We start from the raw sequence: 12,232 nt of genomic DNA on the forward strand, positions 1-12,232 counted from the left end.
GTTTGTGGTAATACATTACAGCAGGAGTAGAAAACCAATAGTACCTAATTCATATGGAAGTTTTGGGGAATTCAGTGTAGCAGTTCGTCTAAACAACTTATAACATGCCTAGTATGTTGTAAGCACTCAGAAAATGTTAATATCCTTCTCAAAGATGAGAGGAAGCAAAGATATAAAGATGTAAGTAATTCTATGAGATGCTATAAACACCACAACCAGAACTATCTTCAAAGGACTTGACTTTTCTACTTAAGTTCTCAGAGACAATAAATGCTAAGATTATGGCAGATATTCCTATGGAAATTGCCTAAAGTAGGGGCAGCAAACTCAAATGCATATGTAGGCTTTGCAAATAACATAAATAAGGGAACCAAGCAAGCTGGGGGCTGCTGCAGATGGGAGAGGTGGCCCCATCCAAGGGGCAGACCCCAGCCCAGCTGACTGGTATTGAAAATGCAGTGCGGGTCCAAGGTTGCCAGATACTTCCAAGTTCACATCGTCTTCAGTGAAATCTCCAGTTTTTAAGTGCTGAAAACCAATTCATGTTGAGACACACACAGACCCTACATACAATTTTCAGGCAAAACTCATGATGTCCCTGAGCTGTGGTAGTATCTCTGGCCAGTTGGTGAAACACATATCAAAGCCCCAAAAGGTAAGATGCTTCTTGTAGTCTACCTCAATCTAAGAAACCACGAATTATATGAATTTCTCATCATGTAAAAGAAAAAGACAACTTCAGATAATGTTCAAATCCAGTTTTATTAAAATTATTTGGCAATTTTGGCAGCAGTAGGAAGTCTGACTGACCACTGGACACGTCAGACATTTTGGTTTGTTGTGGGTTTGGGTACGTGTACTTTTCTAAATCTTCTGCCCTTCATTTCATTACCAAATGGCAAAGCGCCAGAAGTTTCTTTATCTACAATACCCTATTGTTTATGGAAGACAAATCTGTAAGGTAAGATTGAAAAAATAAAATGCACAGATTCAAAAAATTCTCTTCAAGTATTAAGAACATACAAAGTATATTAAAGACATCTACATTTAGTCCTCCAAAAAACAAGGTGAGCAGTTTGATGTCTTGTTTTTATTTATTGCTAATTATAGTTCAAAGACCAAGGTGTTTCCAAAAACTATAAAAACCTTATTGACATTCCCAGTATGGTTCCAATGGCTTTAGAGGATAAAACCAGTAAAGCACTTGATTTGGCCTTAAAAATCACTAGCCTTTTTATATTTAGTGGGATTTTTATCTTCTATAGTAGCTCAGGGCACTATTTGTTTACTTAATGCCTTATAATTAGCATCTGCCTTATTGTAGATCTAAGTATTGGCTTTGTAAAGTGTATTACTGGACAGCAAATGGTGGGAGGCCTTCCTGCCCAAGGTAAAACCTTCATCAGACCTTAAAGTAAAACCTCAGAGGACTTGGTGCTCCTTAGTTGTTCTCCAGTGAGCCTGAAGTTGCCTGTAAGAAAGAAAAAAACAGAAAGCTGTGTAAGAATCTTTACATGTAACATGCTTGTTCTGAGTAGTCCTGCTTTTCTAGCAGCGTAAGAAAATTCAGTGTGTGAAAATGAAGTCGTGTTGCTTTGTTCCTGTGATAAGAGTATCTCTTGGGGACAGGAATGCAGGAAACAAAGCAGGGCCATCATTTGAGAAAATGCTGCCTCCCTTCTCTCAAAGGCTGTGCTTTCTTAAGGCTGATAAGGATTTTCAGTCTTTGTTTTCATGCACTGTCTGTTTCTGGGCATTCCAATGACCAATTTAAGACTATTCCCTTAAATGGCTAACTTGTTTCAGAGGTAGAAGACTGCCATACCATGTTGCTGCTGGCTGCCATCAGTACTCAAAGAAAAAACACCTTGGCAATCAAAACAGCAGTCTTCTTTATTCATATGATCAGAATAGGGTCTCAACCTTGAAAAGGTCAACTATGCAAGTTATTTGTATTGTCTCAGCTAATGAGACCATGAACATTGTCACAGCAGTAGCAGTGTACTTCTTAGTCTTGCTTCCCTAATAAAGAGAAAATAGTTTCTTTAGGAATAAGTGTACATTTTGAAGTTCTTCAATAATCAGCTCTTTGCATCTAAGTTTTTTTTTTTTTTAATGAAAACATAAAGTTAAAGACAGTAATAGGATATAATGGGCCTTTCCCCCAAGTTCAGGTTCATCTCATTCTCCAATTTAAGAATACTCAAAACTTAACATATTCAAATTCTATCTAGAACAGAAAAAAAAAAGCAGTGCACACAGTATAATGCTGCCAACCCACAACGCATTTACTTCTAGGAGACAGAAGTTATACTTACAAATGGAGTCCTGATTCCAAATTTGCTATGGAATGTCATGGTGACTTTGTTTTTATGTCCTGTTCTTTGATCAAAGGCATGGCACGTATCAAAAGGCGGACTGTATAAGTGAAGGCTCACGGCAGGTTCTGTGTGGCTAATATTCTCTACCCGATGTAAACCGATGGAATCTAGACAATATCCAAGAGGAAGAATAGATGAAGGATCTTAGATGAGAGCTGTAGATAAAAAAATTTGTCAATCGCCCAAGATCCTAAATCAACTTGATACAAATGGAATTGATAAAAATTCATTAGAATTGAACCCTCTCAGTTAAAGATAGTAAGTGATATGCACTCTGCTTTTTCCTGAGAACCCCTACAACTGCAGTAAAAGAAGAAAAAAGGCATCAATGTACAAACACAGAGAAAATGGGAAAAGAGAAAACTTTACTGAAATTTTTAAAAAGATTTTTTTAATTTGAAAGCTTAAAAGTAGATGGCTGGCTTTGCAGAGGAGAGAAAGCTAAATTCTCAGCTACCCTTGGAGACAGCCAAGAAATAAACTGATTTATGTCCTGAAACTAACAAACAGCTCAGGAACTGGCAGCACAGGTACTTCCTGAAATGAAGGTGAGGATGGGTTACAGGTACAAGAACTGGCTGAAGCCTATTCAAGTTCAGTCTCAAGTCCTTTTCACCACCTCTCCCTCACCCTGCTTCCACGCCTGGTAGAAGTCTGAGGTCTATTCTCTAGAAAGAGTATAACAGATGAACTCAGGATGGGTGGCTACCTGGTGAAAAACAGGTGACTTAAGTGAAAATTTATACACTGAGTGGTAAGATCTCCACTTGCTTCACCAGAATGCTGCCAGACAGGAATTTCTTCTTCAGGCAAAGATGAGAAGCAGCTTCTCTGAGAACCTGATCAGCTCAAGAAAAAAGTCCTGTAGATACTGCCGTTGGTTGTTCCTCAAGGAAAAACCTTACCAGATTATCCTAGAGTGAGGTCCAGCTGACAAACACCATTCATGTGTGAAAGCTACCAATTAGCTTTTTGTCCCTGCTTCTTTAAATATAAGCCCACAGCCAAGGCCACCAGACATGCGAGCAGAACCTCTACCATAGAAGAGGCCAGAACAACCTGAAAAAAGGCAACTTGAAATAGACTACTCTATTTCAAGTAGGAGAAGACGTCAAAAAAACAAAAATGAAAACAAAAACACAACTTATCATCATTAATACCCTCATAGAGATAAGAGAAAATATAAAAAGGACCAGAGAATAAAAAGAGCTTTTAGAAATAAAAAGATGACAGCAGAAGTAAAAATCTGAATAGAAGGGTTGGAAGAAAAACTAAGGAAGAGTCAAGAACAAAGGGCCAAAGATAGAACATAGGAAAGATTAAAAAGAAAACAACAAAAAACAACCTAAAAAACCCCAGAGGACTAGTTCAGGAGGTTTAACATCTGAGCAGCAGTAGTTTCAGAAAAAGAGCAACAACAAAATCAAAGAAAGTACTTGAGAATATTTTCGTGAATTGAAAGACACGAATTTCTAGATTTTCAGAGCCTACTGAGCTCCCAGCACAATAAATGAGAGTCATGAAACAAAGTACATGACTATGACACTGGGGACAGAGAAAAGCTATCCAAAGAAAAAGTCCCAAAAGTTTCTAGAAATGAAATACAGGTTTCATCAAAAGATTGAAGAATCTGAATGGCACCAGGCTTTCAACAAGACAACTGGAAACTAAAAGACAAGGGGTTGCCTTCAAGTTCTGAGAGAAGATGACTGCCAGGTCATGAGCTAAATTATCCAACTAAATTATCCAACTAAATTATCAATCAAGTTGCAAGGGTTGAAGATAGAGATTTTTAGATATAAGAAGTCTCGAAAATTTACTTTCCACGGACCCTTTCTCATAGAGTCATTGGAGGTGATATCCCACCAAAACAAGGGCACGAACCCCAAATGAGCTCAGGCAACAAGAGGATCAGCAATAGGAAGAGAGCAAAAGGAAAGCCTGGATGATGTCAGGAGACCCCAGGATGACAGCTGACCCCTGGTAAGCCAATCCACACGAAAGCAAGTCAAAAGGCCTGTGCGGAATGCCTTCAAGAAGATTAAAGTAAAGACAAAACACTTGATTTTTATAACTATGGTGATAAGAAACTTACACAGTAAGTTGAGAGTCTGAGGATTAATCAAGGAAGGAATCCAGTGTTTGAGTGTAGTTGATACAGGCGCTATTAGGCAGCACGCTTTATGATCCAGATCTATGAAGCTACACAATAAAGAAGAGCACAGCCTAGAAGCAGAAGACTTCGGTTCCACTCCCAGCTAGAGTGACTGCCTTTGAACAGCTCAGAACTTCCAGGATCTTCAGTTTTCCTCATTTAAAAAAAATGGAGCCTAATTCTCAGATCTGCAAACTCTTCGATTCTATGGCTTACTGCTTTTATAATACACTGGCTTAATTGAGCACAATTCTGAACAAAAGTTCTGAAGAACTGACTGCTTTTATACAAGTAACTTTTTCTCCCCCTCCAATTGCAAGTGCATAGACCACCCAATGCAAGCAAAGATCCCACAAAAACAAATCACCTATCCTTTAGAGAAGCCCCCGCAACTCATGTCTGATCCCTAATGTTAATAATCCCAGCATGATTGTTATTATTATTATTATTATTAGGTCTGTGCCTCCTTTTCCTTTATGCCCATGACATACCTCTGTCACAATAATATTGGACGTTTCTTCGTGATACTTATGAATGCCAGCTTGGTGGAGGCAATGTCCGCCTTTTGCCTATTACAAGAGGGAACTCGATCTCCTTGCCCCAGTTCTCCCTTTCCTCCATCTGATGATGCATACTGCTACTGAATTGATCTAGATATTCCCAAACAGAATTCTGCTGACCAAGGAAAACCCTTATTTTAAGCTGATCTTGGAGGTTAAGGCCCTGATCTCACTTCACTCTCCTACTACTATCCAAGCCTATCTTTCCTTCCCTCCAGCTAGACCATGTCTGCATAGCTTTCATTCTTTGCAATGGTATGCCTTCATTGATGCCCTTCCTTGTACTTGAAACATCTTTCCCTGATTACTATCTATCTCTAGCCCTCCTCTGGCATCTGTAAAAATCAAAGGTTGAAACTGTGGGGCTTTTGAGTAATCACTCTACAGAAATATTTAGCTTATCCTATCCAATATTTTACTGACTGGCAAAATTTCCCATAAAAATGACAATTTCCCACCTCTATTGAAAAAGAAGTCAGGACAATCTCATGAGAGCTGGGTGGCCATTTTTGTCCCCTTAGGCAGGGTGGCTTGCACACCAGCACCCACAGGCTACACCTGGCCTGCATCACTCACCTTACCTGCTTGGTTCCTATAGGCTTTTACATTGAAGAGCCCTGAAAAAAAATCTTACGTGTTCTTCAAGATCTAACCCAGCTTCAGAAAGACTCTGTGACTCTGGCGGTAAGTAATTACTCTGAAAGGCTTTTGGCTTTATTGTGAGCAGTACAGGCAATCTTATTCTTGGAAATTTGGTGTGCCTTCTCTATATAGCAGCTCTCAAATAAGAGTTTCCTGGTACCTAAGAAACTAACCCCTTTGTGTATGTGAATGGGTTAAAAAAAAAAAAAACTTGCTATGCTATCTGACCTTTGTAAGTGACTTGCATTCTTAAACTAACAAGCCAATATTGAATTTTAATATCTAAGAAGAAAGAACCTGCTTTGACAGAGAAATCTCTGTAATATTTTATCTTATATAAGTGAGATAGCATCCCAACAAAGACTATGGGCTTTGGAATCAAATTCCTTGGGTTCAAATCCTGAGGGACCTCGGACAGGTTATTTAATCTTCCTATGTGTTGGCAATCTCATCTGTAAATGGGAATAAAAAAAATTATCTCATATAAGCTTTTAAGGAGCTTTTTGGAAAGATACTATGCCCTCTAGGAATACAGATGCTAATCACTGCCTCTACTGAAGAGCATTTGGCTCTCTTATATCACATTTAGGGCAAAGAATGAATTCTTTGTACGAGATCTATAAATCACTGCTAAATAATGGGCTTTGGAAAGTTTCTCTTGAGAATACTTTAAGTATGCTGTATGCACTTTAGTAAAACAGGGACTAGCTAGCATTCTTAATCACTTCCAGAACATTTCTTTACGTTTTCTAACCAAAGGCTAATACTTCCAACTTGGCCTCATGCCTTTATTAAAAGACTCTACTTATGTAAATTCATGTTTGATTCCAACTGTCCTAAGGCTTGGCAGCTAAACGACTCTTCTGTGGACGCTAATCTTTTTAATAAGTGATTCCAATTCACATGCAAAGCTTTAAAAGAAGAAAACCCACGGCTTTTAAGTCACTTCCTAAGCAGATGAAATCATAATTCCATAATCCAAGTTCTACTGCACACATGTAAGTAAGCAATAGTTCAGATGGGAGTTCAAGGTTTTTCCCACTTGCTGAAAAGTGTATTGGATTCAATGTATTACCGTTGATGTAGGCACACTGGTTTTCCCTCAAGATTCTTTCAGACTTCTTGATCATCTCATTGGATTTTTTGTCAGGCCAGGCAAACAAAGTTTCCTTTAGATTTCCCTGCAGCATCTTCAGAAAGCAGTGGGAGTCGGTGTGATCATGGATACTGCTATATAGACACAAAATGACAAATGAACTCAGTAGATGGCCCGGTAGCCCGACTTGTCAGTCTGTCCAGAGCTTACAGCTGCAAACTGTCAATAGGATATCTCCCAGGCCAAAGTCTATTTCAGCTGGATTTTAAAATGTCATCAATTTATAATTCTACATTGCTCAGGGCAAAGTAATAGAGTAATACTATGTCTTCCATATCAATGTATATAAGGGGTACAGTTTTGATGCACACCCCTACTGAAGAACAGTTCACTTTTTAAAACCTTATTGTACTACCCATTTGATAACAGAAACACAAAACCAGTAACCATTTATCTTCTCTGAGATATAGCTTTTAATGACGCAATTAAGCTCAGTGAGAACTTGATTTAAAAACTACATTAGATAAATTTTAGAAAGGATAATCATCTGTAATAATTGTATCACACTGAGAAGATCACATAACAGTGTTTTTGTTTTTGTTTTTTTCCCTAGTCTCTTTCTTTTTTCTCCTTCTTTCGAGGGACAAAAGGTATGCATATGTGTGTTACCACCTGAAAATTATACTGTGAAGTATACACAATGTTTACACTGTGTAGATTTAGAGTATTCTACCTATGATTACCTTCCAAGATTGGTAGGACAAAGAAAGCAAATTGGATTTGGGGAAAGGATTCATTCCTGTAATCTTACAGTAAATAGTATTTAAGTTTATTAAAGTAGTATTAGCTATAGGGTTGATTAAAAGATATGAACCTGTGTATTTTACTAGCATTTATTTCATATGGCAAATTGTTAACCCATATGTGTACCGTAAAAACTTGTTTCCTAATTCACAGGGCCTCATCTTAATCCTGGCTATGATCTGCTTTCAAAAAATATTAAGAAAAAACAAAATATTGAGAGAACGAAACAACTCCATTCCATACAAGTACATAAATGTACTCTATAAACCTAACTTTCCCAAATCTTGTAAATTCATGTTTCCTTTCTTGCATCAAAAATGGGTCTGGATTATTATTTTTTAACATTCTCGAAAGACTGAGGAGGATCTATTTAAAGAGATAACAAAACTTGATTGGTAGTAGGATTGGCAAATGTATAAACTAAGGAAAAATTAAGGAACCAAGTTTCAAGAATTGGCATTAGTTTAAGTTGCCTTATCTCCTGTGTAAAGAAAACAATGAACTTGAAGTGGGAAGAAATTTTCTGAATTTGTGAATTGCTTTTCTAGCTCCAAATCTGGATGCTTCGGTCTTTGGTTCCACAATTGTTTACACACTTCAAAGCACCACAAAGGTCAAGTTTTAGCACAATTCCATGTAAAGTTTAACTCCATAGGAGACAGAGGTTAAGGTAAACTGGTTTCCTACCTGCACCTCCTTTGACTCACTACTCATTTTGGGGGCAGGTCTGTCATACATGGTGTATGTCTAACCCCCTCATGCAAATTCTCATGAGAATTTTTGCTGGGATCAGGGGATATTGTGAACAAACAATTATAACATGCAATTTGTTAGTGCTCATGAGGCCCGTGGCCAGCCTGGCACTGTACTTTTCATATGCTAGAATAAATTAATAAATATCTGTGAATGAATAGTTGTATTACCTGCCATGTCCTTCACCCCAACATAGAATCATTAGATTAAATTTTCCATTTCCTTGATCCACCAGATTTCGGGTATACCTAAAAAAAATGTTTTCAGAAGTTTGAATCTGGCTGATGAAACAAGCACTGGGAAAAATAAGTGTGTCATAAAGTATCATTCATTTACAAATGCGAATATTTCTACCTCTAAGCAACTTTAAATGTGGTTGTCTAAGTAGAAGTCGAGCACAAATGAAAACAAATATTTTTCACAGTTCATTTTAGACATTTTTGTATTTTGAATCACTGCATTTATAGCTGCTCAGTTTTAGATAATGGCATGAAAAAGATAACAGGAAAAACAAAAAACTAAATTCCTTAATTCTCCATATGCCAGCCTCAAACTGATAAAAAGAATAAAAGTTTCTCACAGAAAGTATTTGCATAGTGCATTGCTGCTCTAGGCAAGAATGTTGCTATTGTTTGTTTGTTTTTTCCTCCCTGTAGCTAAACCAGAATTTGAGAAACAAGGTTTCATTAAATAGCTGTTCTAGAATTCTCCTTAGTTTTACTGTAGCCCAAACACAAAGGACATCCACATTCAAAAGCATCATAATGGAAAGTCCCCAACTAATAGAGTGGGGGTTGACCTAAGTACCAGAACAAAAGAGACCACAGTAGGGAAGAAAAATGATACTTTCCACCTTTTACAATGAGGACAAATTAGCAGTTGGCCCCCAAAATCTCAAACAAAACCACCACACCCACACCATCCCTCCAACCCCCTCCCCCAAAAATCAACTGTAAAGTTTTTATTGCTCCAACAGCCTCTCGTGACACCATCTAATTAGCAAAGTTGATAATGATGATATTCATTTAGACTCATTTTTAAGGAAAGGAATCTTTATCCCATTTTGGGGTAGCATTTGCTCACATGGTCATCTGTTCACTTTTGTCCCATATGCCACCTTCGTTCCCTCCCCTCCCCCAGGCTGGAGGCCAGGTGCTGGTGGAGGATCACTGACAGAGTTGATTAGTGAGTGCTTTTTCCATGTCAGTCATCCTGACTTTCTAGCCTTTATGACCTAGAAAGGGGCTGTGCACACAGCCTTAAACCCCAGAAAACTTGGTTCTTGTACCAGGGAGCCTACTTTTCCCTCCATCAGTCCTGGGGACACTCCTCTTGATACTCGGGGCTTCTTTCAGAGAATTTACTGCCTGGCTTGCACTGGAACATATTCCATCTTGATTCTTCTGCACTGGCCTTCCCAAGGTCAGAGATCAGAATCATTCACAGTGCCAGAACATTTATTAGATGCAAAAATTACCATCCCACTGATTTCTGCTCCCCTATCTTCCTCCCTCCCTACTCCAGCTGCCCACCCAGGACTGTACCCACTGTCTTGTTGACCTGTGCCTCAGAAACCTGTGGAATAGATCAATCCAAACGGCAGTGTTCCAGCAGGTTTACAGCTTGTCAGTGAAGATGAATTCAAGGCCCATGGAAATGCCCTTGTTCTACAGACGGAAAGCCCTTACAACCCACCCTGGTTAATTAACTTGGTCAGTAATAAACCTAGGCAGAAGAAGACGGTTATGGCATCATATGCCTGCCTGCCGGAAGTTCATGAAGTTTAGTAGTGGTTTACAGTGTAGGCTCTGGGGAAAAAAAAATGCTAATTTGAACCCTGGAGCTGCTAAATGACATTAGTATGTCCTTGTGCAGGTAATCCAACCTTTTCATTGTCTACTATTCCTCACCTGTAAAGCAGGGATAAGAATGGTACCTATCGCATAGAGTTGTTGTGAGGAAATGAGTTAATACATGTGTCAAGTGACCGGAAGAGCACCAGAGCCCATAACAAGCCCTCAACCACTTGCAGTTAATGCAAGTTTAAAGTAAACTGGTAGCTTCATTGGCAGCCACGAAAGAATAGGAACCAAAAGAATTTCCTAGGGCTGCCTGCAGATGGAAAACAGGGTCCTAACTAGACTTTTTTACTTCAAATCCTAAAATACAGTTGAAACAGTCCTTGGTGACAAAACTTTACCAATACATACGATGTACAGTGTAACACTATATGTGTATGTTGAGGTAAAGTGACTAACAGAAACTGCTGGGAAAGAAAGCTTCACCTGTCCATATACTTCTCTTTCAGCCGTTCCCCCTCTCCCTGCCCTCACCACAACCAACAATTAAGACTGAAGAGCTGGCTGCCCGTCAGAAAAGAAACTCTCACTTTTCAGGGTGATTAAGTTTTACTTCTCGTCTCAAAGGGCTGGTGCAGTGATTTATTTTTACTTAATCTCCAAGCCCTCGCTGAATGGAGCAGCCTCCCAGGGCATCTCACCCAAGCACACCTGGGGAGCAGGGCTCTTCAATTTACATTCCAGAACCTCAGATCTAAGGATAAGAAAAAGCATATTGCTTGGGGGCTAAAAGAGAAGCACTAGTTTAATTTGAGAACCTGACAGTGGATTTAAATAAACTCGCAGTCCCGGGAGTCAAAATGGTTCGGGAGTGGGGAGCAGCATAAACTGAACAATAGCAGCTGACAACCCCGAGACGTTATTTTGTATCAGCAAAAATGCTTGTTGGCAGAAGCCTTGTTGCAGGCGACCGAGAGAGAAGTGATGGAGAACTGGTGTGGTTTAATTGTGTCCTCCACCGTCACCCCTTTTTGCGGACGGCTGTTGGAGTTCTCTCCTGGGAACACCCCTGGTTAGTCCAGCCAGTCGGGAGCCTGAGCGTGGCGGGCCGGGTAGAGCCTGAGGGCCACCGAGGTCTCCGCGCTCCTCCACCGTGTCCGAGGCAAACGATGGCTCCAGAGAGGAGGGTTTTCGGAAGCCGAGGGGTCGATTGGCGAGAAGAGAACAGAAAACTTGCAGCCCCGCGGTGGCCTCCCCTCCGGGAGCCTGCCGCAGTCTCCGACCAGTGCGACCCACCTTCGGCCCAAAGCTCCGGACGGCGGCCCAGCGGCTTGCGGGCGAGGAGGCGCGGCGCTGGGGTGCGGAAAAGGCCCGGCGGGCGCCTCCAGAGCCAGACCCCGACTCCCTGATCCCGCGCCCGCGCCCGCTCCCGCTCCGACTCCGAGTCGGCGCCGCTTGGCAGCGAGGCGGGCGCCCGAGATCCTCCGCGGGCAGGGCGAGAGCGCTCTCACCTGTACTGGTCGAACTTGGCGTATATTGCCCACTCGGCCGGGTCGCTCTCATAGGCTTCCATAACGGCCTGCACCTCCTCCACATTGACCTCCTCGCCGGCGAAGAGCTGGTGCAGGATGCGGATCAGGTCGGTCAGGGTGCGTGGCTTTAGCACCTCGGTCTGCTCCATCCCTTGCGAAGCTGGCGGCGCACGTCTCGCTGCTGCTGGGCAGCAGTGCTGGGGCTGAGCGAGCCGAGGAGCCGGGGACTAGGGGCGCGAGCTGCTAGCTAGACAGTTACACACAGACACAAAGCCTCCAAATACGAGTGCCACAGCTTAAAGAAACCCTCGTCAAGATATCAAGAGACACCCGCTCAGGCAGGGCTGCGCATCTAAAGACGTGCCGCCCACACAAGCCGGGACCAAACCTGCTGGATTCAAGCCTCCCCCGGCCCCTTTTAAGCTCTCGGAGTCTGCGGGAATGTACCAACGGCCCTCAGAGGGCGGGGAGACGCGTGGAGCGAACAGAGAAGGGTGGCAGGGGTGGCAA

The 12,232-nt window shown here is 41.2% G+C and overlaps 1 protein-coding gene across 1 annotated transcript; it reads right to left on the reverse strand.

The window, feature by feature from the left end:
* Positions 1-743: 743 nt before the first annotated feature.
* On the reverse strand, positions 744-12,232 carry CDO1 (cysteine dioxygenase type 1). Its single transcript, XM_010971513.3, has 5 exons — positions 11,702-12,232; positions 8,562-8,639; positions 6,814-6,968; positions 2,319-2,488; positions 744-1,471 (listed from the first exon to the last, which is right to left on the reverse strand). The coding sequence occupies exons 1-5, from the start codon at positions 11,869-11,871 to the stop codon at positions 1,442-1,444; spliced, it is 603 nt and encodes a 200-aa protein (XP_010969815.1). The 5' UTR covers positions 11,872-12,232; the 3' UTR covers positions 744-1,441.

The sequence above is a fragment of the Camelus bactrianus genome, chromosome 3 (genome assembly GCF_048773025.1).
Source record: "Camelus bactrianus isolate YW-2024 breed Bactrian camel chromosome 3, ASM4877302v1, whole genome shotgun sequence".
Classification (NCBI taxonomy): Eukaryota; Metazoa; Chordata; class Mammalia; order Artiodactyla; family Camelidae; genus Camelus; species Camelus bactrianus.

What these genes read in the sequence shown, in the direction of transcription:
- CDO1 (XM_010971513.3), bottom strand. Translation starts at nt 11,871, where the DNA reads ATGGAGCAGACCGAGGTGCTAAAGCCACGCACCCTGACCGACCTGATC. An exon ending in GCCAAGTTCGACCAGTACAG is followed by an intron (nt 8,640 to 11,701) that starts GTGAGAGCGCTC and finishes CATTTTTTTTAG; the next exon opens with GTATACCCGAAATCTGGTGG. An exon ending in TTGGAATCAGGACTCCATTT is followed by an intron (nt 1,472 to 2,318) that starts GTAAGTATAACT and finishes TCTTTCTTACAG; the next exon opens with GCAACTTCAGGCTCACTGGA.